General features: G+C 39.6%; 1 protein-coding gene across 1 annotated transcript; it reads left to right on the forward strand.

Annotated features, from left to right (window-relative positions):
* Positions 1-811: 811 nt before the first annotated feature.
* On the forward strand, positions 812-9,983 carry map2k2a (mitogen-activated protein kinase kinase 2a). The gene is made up of 11 exons (XM_034081024.2): positions 812-1,483; positions 2,100-2,310; positions 3,771-3,917; positions 4,053-4,130; positions 4,550-4,601; positions 6,565-6,689; positions 7,277-7,490; positions 7,690-7,754; positions 7,869-7,930; positions 8,227-8,272; positions 8,367-9,983. Exons 1-11 carry the CDS (start codon positions 1,395-1,397, stop codon positions 8,475-8,477), a joined length of 1,200 nt encoding a protein of 399 aa, XP_033936915.1. The 5' UTR covers positions 812-1,394; the 3' UTR covers positions 8,478-9,983.
* The last annotated feature ends 283 nt before the right edge of the window (positions 9,984-10,266 follow it).

Genomic DNA, 10,266 nt, shown 5'->3' on the forward strand with positions numbered 1-10,266 from the left:
CACAACCAGTGATAAGCACATGGAACATATTACACAACCGTAAAGATGTTTCACAACATTTTGTATTCAGCCAGGGATATTAATTCTAGAAGGGTTCAGTTTACTTTTGAGTATGTATGAATTTTTCTTTTCATTGCATACTCTTCAATCATAAATTATTTATTATATTTGGTTCCCTCGTGTTACAGTTGGGCAGTGGCGGTAGAAATATTAAATATTAAAGTAGCACTACCATTACGTTATTAAAAGGTATATAATGTATTTTTTACAATCATGTATGTTAAATGACTGGACTATGATTATTGATGCATTACTGTATATCACAGCTAGAAAAAGGGCTGCTAATTGTAACTGCTTTATCTTATTATATTTCAATGTTTATTTATGAGATGATTCATATTTTGTAATTGCCAATAATATGCTAAGTAACTAGAAACTAAAGCTGTCAAATAAACGAACAAAAGTACAGTATTGACTTTAACACATAGAAGAATAGAGCAGCTTCAAATGAAAGAAAAGGGTAAAGAACCTCAAGTATTTGAGTAGCCTATTTTAATAGATTCCACAGAATACATTATTGCCACTCGGGGGCAGTGATGTACTGTGCAGCTTGTTTTCAGACTCCAATTTAAACACATAAAAAGGGGGAAGATAAGATATTGTTAAACTGTGATGTTATCTCATTAAAAACAACATACTGGAGCTGTTATTACAAAGATGTTGCATCTCCCATGAGATTTCTGCATTTCTCACTCAAACTTGTCAGATGGCCTCAAGTCTCGCGATATTTCGATGGCCTCTCTGTGGGTATCATACACAGGTCTGATGCTGCAGCTGCTGCTTCCTGTATTGAAGCACCACCACACAGAGCCAAAGCCCTTCTCGCTTCAGAGCCCGGTACTGAAACAGGGAAGAATTTCTAGCTGAGGTCCCGCGGAGGGAAAAAGCCGAGTCGGTGTCCCGGTGAACCCGAGGCGGCCCGGTGAGAAGCGAGAGGCTCCTTTAGGACTCTAGACGCAGGGCACGATTTTTACTGGAGCTGGTGCTAGCTAGTAGCAGCAGCTGGGTGGCTAATGGCAAGTAGCAGCAGGTAGATAACATAGAAGAAAGCAGAAAAAAAGAAATGTTTTTACTCCAGAAGCTATAGGTGCACCGTAAAACGAGCTGACTTTACGAGACTGTTCTCGATATGATAAAAAGATACACAAATATCTGACTGGCATGCTACCGAAAGTAAACTAACTTTGCTAACGTTAGCTAGTCACCAAGAGCTGACCCTGTTGCTTTTTTTCAGACAAGAGTTTCTTAGCAGGAAAACGTTAGAATATAAATTTCACAGCTTTTACTGCAGGTTTGTGCATTATTGGAGAAAGTAGTTTGGGGTAATTGTTGAAATGGCTCCTAAAAGAAGACCCGTTCCCCTGAACATAACGCCCATCGGGGAGGGACAGGCCACCTCCAACACCGTCGATGTTGCTTCTGAGTGAGTAGACTTTATGTGATTATAAGATAAATCAAGAAGGTATAATTCAGCTGTTTTAATGTTGTGAATATTGCATTTTGGAAATAATTTGTATTTAGTGCAAAACAACACATGCAATGACCATACCACATTTGTTTCAATGTGATGATAACAGTTTGTGTGCTGTCATTTATTTGTATCTAATTATATTCATGAAGGTGAATGCCTTAATTCAACCCCAATCGTTCAAGTTGTCTTAATTTAATCTTATTTGAGTCTTACATTTATACCAAATAGGAAATGCATGTTAGTACATCAAATTTTTATGAGGAATCATGTCACCAAAATAATTATTTTATTTTATGATTCTTAACGGTTAACTTCTGATGTATGTTTATCTTTATTATAGCAGTTTTTTAGGCTGGTTTAACATTATTGTAACTAATAACACAATAAACTCAATTCTTATTGTTTGGGGAATAGGAGAGAATGTTTTATAAATGCTCTGTGTATGTTATCACCAGCAAGCACTACATAACATCATCAAACAACCATTTAGACAGTGTAGTTAAATATCCTTTTATTCCTTTCTGTCTTCTTTTATCTGTTTGTTAATCTATGAACCATCTCCTCACAGAGCCAACCTCGAGGCCTTACAAAAGAAACTAGGTGAGTTGGACCTGGATGAACAACAGAGGAAACGACTGGAGGCCTTTCTCACCCAGAAAGCTCAAGTTGGGGAGCTGAAGGATGAGGATTTTGACCCCATATGTGAATTGGGCGCCGGGAACGGAGGAGTGGTCAACAAAGTCCGCCACAAACCCTCGGGTTTGGTCATGGCCCGGAAGGTAAAAACTAACATTTGTCAAATGTGTTGTTGCAGGGGAAGCGAGAGAGTTGAAGGGAGCTAAATCAAAACACATTCCATACGTGTTTAGATCATCATTGCGTCTCAGGACTGGTGCTGGTTTGATTTACTCCACCCACTTTTATGTAAAGTGCACTAACTTTCTGTAGGAGAAAACACTCCTTGTTTGAATACAAAAATAACACATTCACCAAAAATTATACAACAATAACACAGCTCAGTTTTTCTGAACATAAATCTGAATTTTGAAAGGCTAATATATTTCACATGACCTATCCATGCCTAAAACTTAAATGTGTCTCTTAAATGTTCCAAACCAATATATATATAACCAATAAAAGCTTATCACAGATGAATCATTATAAGTCAAAACATTTTGCAATGAACAAATACCAGAGATATGTATGAGAGAGTTAAAAAGCAGTTCCGCAATCGCATGGTTTAATTTTTTTCTCTTTTTTCGGCTTCATCCTGGTAGTTTTTCTTTGTGATTTTTAATCCCTCAAATATTTACGTGTGAATCTGCATTAATAAATGCAGTGTTTCCTTGGCATTCACAGCTTTTTTTAAGCAGCTGCTGCTTAGGCTATTTTCTCCCCTAATTTGGTCATAATGAAAATGTGTAGTGTTTACAAGTCAGACAGTTATTGGGACACCGGCGTACAGACACTGCAACAGCACCTCGAGCAAGCACCATCTTGTAGAGAGTAGAGATTGTTAAGCCCTTACGTTTGTAGTAACATGCAAGGTTTTTTTTCTTCCCCCTAAAAGTTTTGCAAATCTTGAGAAACTTTTTGGAAATATGGGAATTTGTCTTTGCTATATTGTGATTATTTAGATTATAAGTGGCTGTACATTTTAAGACATTCTGTGTACGTGGACTCACTTTGTTTTTAATCTGTGATTGTTTTTGTATTGCTTGATTTTAATTTGACTTTAACCGTATTTATTTGTTGTTCTTTTCTTTTCACTATCTCTGTAAAGCTACTTTGAGCACCTGTAAAAGCGCTAACAAAATACATTTATTCTTATTATTTGTCTGTTGTAGTACTATTTCAAATAGTATGTGTTGTGATTACTACACACAGGCAAACAGCATAGAGTTATAGTCATGTGTTATCCACCACCACCAGTGAAATATGTTACCATGAGATATTAGGGGGTGTGTGGTGTGGCGCAGTGGGTTGTGTTTTGGTGTTCAGATTAGGGGGTTACAGGTTCAAACCCCACTGCAGTCAGCATGTCGTTGTGTCCCTGGGCAAGACACTTCATCCCAAATTGCTCCTGTGGGGATTTTCCACAGTATCGAGTATGTAAGTCGCTTTGGATAAAAGCGTCTAACAAGTGTAATGTAATGTTAAGCCATCAGTGAATGATCTGAAAGCATCCTTTTGTTTCTGCCTGAGCAGCAGTTTATGTTCTCAACCTTTCCCTCTTTAGTTGATCCACCTGGAAATCAAGCCTGCCATCAGAAACCAGATTATCAGAGAGCTGCAGGTGCTGCATGAATGCAACTCCCCCTACATCGTGGGCTTCTATGGGGCCTTTTACAGCGATGGGGAGATCAGCATCTGTATGGAGCACATGGTGAGAGACAAGGACTGTTAGCAGGGCCATCTCACAATGGACACAGAATTGATACCAGCATTTTGTCTTGTAGTTCTTTAATTGTTTAGAACCAATGTGTATGTTTTATTTGAATTCTGCAACTTTTCTCTACAGGATGGTGGATCCTTGGACCAGGTCCTGAAGGAAGCCAGAAGAGTCCCAGAAGAAATCTTGGGAAAAGTTAGCATAGCTGTACGTATTTCACTTATTCTGTTGAATTCAACCATGTATGGTCAAACATTTTTGTTATTCTAAGTTTATCATTTTGAAATGAGTTACAATTTACATTTTGAAGATAAATTAAGATTGTTAATCTTGCTAGACATGGTTTTGCAGATTGCACTGCTTATTATGCTTGTGTCCCTTTTGGTATCGCTTAACTAGCTGAGTTTCGTCGAGTCATGCATGAGTCAGTACTGTATTTTACTCCGGAAAACCGTTTGCATAAATTCCAAATAACTAAGCTCCTTAAACAGATTGGCAAAAATAATGTTGTTCATTTTCTTTTAAATCTGTGTAGGAAAAGCTTATATCTGAATGTGTTCGATATACATTCGATTTCGCTCTTGTATACTTTTAAGTGAAATGTTTAATTAGTTTTTCCTCTCCAGGTTTTGAGGGGATTAGCCTATCTGCGGGAGAAGCACCAGATCATGCACAGAGGTAAGGAGCTTCTCCAGTCCCAATAAATTACAATTACCATCAAAATCCCTGCAGCAACATTTTCACATTACTGCAGAACAAGAGCTACAGAGTGCAGTCTAGACAATTAAATAAGTGATTGCACTATTTCTGAGTTATGAGGATGAGGGATGGTGTGGATATTAAAGTCTCTCATTGCCTTCAGAATGAATAATGCTCAAACCACGGTGCCTTTTTCAACTTGAAAAGCGTTTGACTTCCGATATCCCGGCAGCAAGATCACAAAATATGTTGATGGATATACTCTCAATTATATTTTATGACATGGCAGTAACTCTGAATTACACTCTAATAGTTTTTCACTACAGGCTTACCACTGCGTATAATGTGGTCTTGGAAGACCATTAAGCTAATGATTTTAATTAATTGTATTTTTTATCATTTAAATTAGGATTAAGTAGGATTTTTATGCCAAAAATTAATGAGCACATTGACTTCTTATTACCTGCCACAACAGTTATTCGGTACCACAGGGTGAAAGATGAAAGCAAATTAGCCAGTTTTTAATTAATTCTTCCTATTATTGGGATATACCCTTTCGTGGTCACTTTTTATTTCAATAAAAATTGAATTTAGTTTTTCGGTGTCTAATTACATTTGTAGAACATCTGTATAGGTTACTAATTCTGGCAACTGTGCCTTATTTCCAGATTGCGCAAATTATGATTTGGATGAAATACATTGTCGATGTGCTTACTGGAGTTGTGTTATGGTTGATATAAAGAGTTTCCCCCTTTGTATTAGTGGTCGCTACATTTGACCAATGCTTGTGAAGCAACCAGTTTAGATTCAGACCCTGTTTAAGCCTTGCTGCTCTCTTAGGTATAATTGCTATTTCTGAATGTCTATGAACATTGTGTTGTAAGTTAATACCCTACAATTGTCCCTTGCCTTTTTTCATTCAATTATTTTAAATTAATTGTCTTCATGCTTTTTCCTCCATATGCACTGCATCAACACATTTAGAACGAGCACCACAAGGCAAGCTTTTGTTTCACAACATCATAAATTCCTGGTCATATAAATTTGAAGCAACAATCCTTGGCGAAACCCATTATCATTGCATTCTAATCAAAACAATAAACCACAGCAGAGTGTAAGGCAGACAAGTTTTTGAAAAGCACTGTTACATTCAGACCTGCATAGTGCAGTCTCACTGTGCTGCAGGGTCGGTGGTACTAGGACAGTTGTCTGTGAGCTCAGGCGGTAATTACAGCCTCTCAGATGTGATTATACAGCAGCCGCGCCCTGCTGACCCCTCCCTCCGTGTCTCCCTCCATCCTTCTCCCGCTCTTTCATGCCACTTCTTTCTGAGACACTCTTCACATGTCCTTGGTAGGTGGGGGGTGTCACACCACAGAGGACAGATTGCAGGGCTCAGTCTTACCCCATTATTTCGCAGGATGTTTTTCAACGATGAGCAGTATAAGTGGAGGACCGGGTCTTGTTTATAACGGGCTCAGCTTGAGATGTTACTGTTCTCTCCTCTGCTCGATCAACACAGCACCGCAGATAAAGCTTGCATGCTGTGCAGGCGATCCACAGGCCTCATGGCAGACAGTAGCTGTGGTCTAAATATTTGTTTCTTAATTCACAATATGTAGCAAAAATATTTATAGTTATTTTTCAATCTACTGAAAATGCTTATGTTATGAACATTCTTACCATCCCTGGAGATTTTCAGACCTAATGTTAGCATATACTCGCATGGAAACATGCAATAGACAGTCAAATACTGTATACCCATACAATGATTTACCCTACATATACCTATACCTTGTAAACACTCCCCTCTCATCTTGATTGAACATTTTAGCACTACGTCGAGTATGGACAACAAATTAGATGTGTATGAAGACGCTTCTTCATTATTTTAAATGTAACGTACATTTGTTTATTACTTCACGTCCCCTCTGCCACATAGATGTCAAGCCCTCCAACATCCTGGTCAACTCTCGCGGGGAGATCAAGCTGTGCGACTTTGGTGTGAGCGGCCAGCTCATAGATTCCATGGCCAACTCCTTTGTTGGAACACGTTCCTACATGTCGGTGAGTCAGCTCCACACGCCTGCGCCCCCACCCCTTTTCCCCTGGCCCTATCCCCACTTTCCTTCTCCTCTTTTCTCACATTGCTCTTGTTCTCAAGGCCCCGCCCTCTGCCTTCCCTTCCCCTGGCCCTCCCTCACTCCCCTGCCAAGAACTGAGGGCTGTGCCCAGGAAAGGGTTCTTTGGCAATGAGTGATGCAACTGTGCTCGCTCTTTCTTGTCCTTCTTTCCCCCTCTTTCTCTTAGACACCTGGTAGGTACCGTGCCGAAAGCTGCCTGTCATCCTGTACCCACGAAACACCGGTGCTGTAGAGACCTTTGATCGTAAATCCCAACACACACCTGTCTTTACTCATCCTACTTCCTTAAGCGGTCCAATGCTACTTTTCCTTTCCTGCCAAACCCAACCATCCTCTGTCCTCTTGCCCTCACCACACCCCAACTCTTCTTGCCATAACGCCCCCCTCCCATTATCCAACCCTGTCACTTCCTGTGTTTTTACCATCCAGCCCTCTGCCCTACCCTCTCTCCTGCCTGGTGTCTTGGCTCTACCCGCTCCACTCTGACGTAGATTGTGTGTTTCTCAACAGCCGGAGAGACTGCAGGGCACACACTACTCGGTGCAGTCTGACGTGTGGAGCATGGGTCTGTCCCTGGTGGAGCTGGCAATTGGCCGCTACCCCATCCCCCCACCAGACGCCAAAGAGCTGGAGAACATCTTCGGACGGGCCATTATGGACAGGGCCGACGGAGAGCCTCACACCAATATGCAGAGGCCCAGACCCCCAGGCAGGCCTGTGAGCGGTAAGAAGCACAAAAAACATTTCCAAACTTGCATTTACATATAAACAAGCTAAGCATTGTCAGCATTCTTACATTCATGTTTTCAGGATAACGCTTTTAAATATACTTGAATAAAATAACTTGTTTATTTTATGGCAGAAATGTATTTGTTTGAGAGAATGTATTCTAATTGTTTCCATGTTTTGCAACTTCTCCACAGGACATGGGATGGACAGTAGACCAGCCATGGCCATCTTTGAACTTTTGGACTACATTGTGAATGAGGTGGGAGGAAGCACTGATGAGCATACATTTTCATCTCTCTTTACACAAAATCCCATTGTATATTTACACAAATTGTATTGTTTTTTTTACCTTTTTGTTGTTGTTTCTGCTCAGCCGCCACCTAAACTGCCACTTGGGGTCTTCACCAATGACTTCCAAGACTTTGTGACAAAATGGTGAGCATCGACAATGACATTTATAGAGTGAACAGAAAAAAAGCACAGTATTGTTTATTTGCTTTTGGGCAAACATAATGGAAATAGACATTGTTGAGAGCTTACATTTCTTGCCTCCCTGTGTTTTGAATGCCATGTGACACAAAGACAGAAATGAGTTTAGACTATAACGCTTATTTGTTGTTATGCACATGGTGGAAACTAGTCTAGTGTTTAAAAAAAAATCCTACTTAATCCTTAATTTACAGAAACCGGTATACAGTCACTCATGTAAGTATTGTTTTTTGTTTCCGCAGTTTGATCAAAAACCCAGCTGACAGGGCCGATCTGAAGATGTTGACGGTGGGTACCTGAATTGCAGTTTCTCTTTATCTCATTGTGTCATTCCCCAGTTATTTTTTGTGACAATCGTTTTCATTTGCTTTTCCTTGTTCAGAGTCACACGTTCATAAAACGCTCAGAAGTGGAGGAAGTGGACTTTGCCGGTTGGATGTGCAAAACCCTGGGCCTCAACCAGCCCAGTACCCCCACCCGCGGCACTGAGTGACCCGGCCCCCCACTGCCTGACACTCCCTGGGGTCTTGCTTGCATACACATACTCGTACACAAGCCATCACTCACATTGGCACTTTTCCCCTCTTGCTCTTGGGTGAAATGGTTTTGCCCCTCCCATTTATTTCCTAACCAGCAGCAGGGCCCGTTGAGTCATTGTACTGTAACACCGCGGCTTCACCATGCCAGTGTCAAAGGGTAGCCACAGCTCACTTTTCAACACTGCTACAGAGGATTTAAAGCATTGAGTGGCTGCCATTGTGTCATCTGAATTTGCATCGATTGACAAACTTATTTTGTATTGTTGAATATTCTGTATTCATATTTTCTATGGCAACAGTTGGTGGCTTGTGGGAGTTGTATTTTAATAAATATCCTGCTGTAGAGATTTCAAAACAAAGAAATCCAAACATGTCACCTACTTTTATTGATTGTAAATGCTGCTATGCTGATTTAAATTCCCTTTGCAGAGAATGTTTTTAGTATATAGAAGTTTGACAGAGACCTTGCGATTACCAATTTGTAATAAATAAAATGTGTTAGAGTGCAGGACAAATCGACGCGTACAGTCATTTTCACTAAATGACTGTTGACTCAAAAGATCCCTTTGAAAACTATCACAAACCAAAGAGAGAATTCATGACTAAAAGTGTTTCAATGGCTGATCAGTTTTTTTTCTTTCCGTATGCACATTCAAGAACATCATATCACTGGCATTTGAATGTTTTGATTTGTTTCCTTCAGTGAACTACACTCAGATTGTTTCCTCAACATGCATGCCCCTCCCACACTGACTCTCTCACGCCGGAGGAGGCTTTATGCTGTGGAGGCCTGATATATGCCATAATGTCGTTATTGACATTGAGAAAACAAAATGTATTCATGGGATAATATAGCATGGTTTGTTATCTTTCTAATACCGTATGTGTATTTGATTTCCCAAGATCATGATAGGGGTTGATTATCTGGTGGTTTTATCAAAAGCCTGATTCTCTGCAATGTCAATATGCAATTTCAATCATGTTGATGGGGATTTGGACTTTTTTTTCCTCTTTGATGTTGGGTCTGTACTTTCCCCTGAAGTGTATTTGGTTATGTTTTCACTGTACTGCTACGTGTGGCGCTCCAAACTTTCTCTTACTCCAGCCTTGAGGCATGCTTTTGGGAAAAGATGTGCGATGAAATACATTTGAAAACCTTTTACCTGTGATTTAACCCAATGAATTGGGGTGAAAATAAAACCCAAAGTTTAAATGGAACTTCAGATGTTTCTAGTACTACAGAGGGTTTGACTGAACACTTTAACCCAGGTCAGTGTTGGTCACATGGTGGTGGTGTTACTTGCTAGCCTGCCGTTTTGCTAGAGCACTTGTATTCTCTCTGCTTATGGCTGCCCTTTCTTATTTCCCCTAACATTTGCATTTGTTCAGAGCAAACATGAATGCATTGTCACTTGTATGTGTACAAAGCTATACACAATAAAGGAGTGCTATTTTACAGTCTTAATATACAACTTTTTTATTTATGTAAATGACAAAGGAGAAGAGTCATTTTATTATAATATAAAAACGTGTTGGATATGGTTATAATGTATAAAAAAAGATTAAAATAAAACTTGTTTGTGAATGTACTGTAAGTTGTTTTTCATTTATGACAGCTTTTTATATTCAGTCATTTCCATGTAGCTAAGTCTATGATAGATTTACCAGGAATTGTAAATCTGAAACATGTGCTTCCCCTTTCAACAAAGCAATAATTACTGCACAGATAATCATGAAGAAACA

This window comes from Pseudochaenichthys georgianus, chromosome 4 (assembly GCF_902827115.2).
Source record: "Pseudochaenichthys georgianus chromosome 4, fPseGeo1.2, whole genome shotgun sequence".
NCBI classification, from domain to species: domain Eukaryota; kingdom Metazoa; phylum Chordata; class Actinopteri; order Perciformes; family Channichthyidae; genus Pseudochaenichthys; species Pseudochaenichthys georgianus.

Excerpts from the sequence above, each read along its gene's own strand:
- map2k2a (XM_034081024.2), top strand. The coding sequence starts at position 1,395 with ATGGCTCCTAAAAGAAGACCCGTTCCCCTGAACATAACGCCCATCGGG. Across the intron at positions 3,918-4,052 it reads GCATCTGTATGGAGCACATG|GATGGTGGATCCTTGGACCA; the intron begins GTGAGAGACAAG and ends TTTTCTCTACAG. Across the intron at positions 4,131-4,549 it reads TGGGAAAAGTTAGCATAGCT|GTTTTGAGGGGATTAGCCTA; the intron begins GTACGTATTTCA and ends TTTCCTCTCCAG.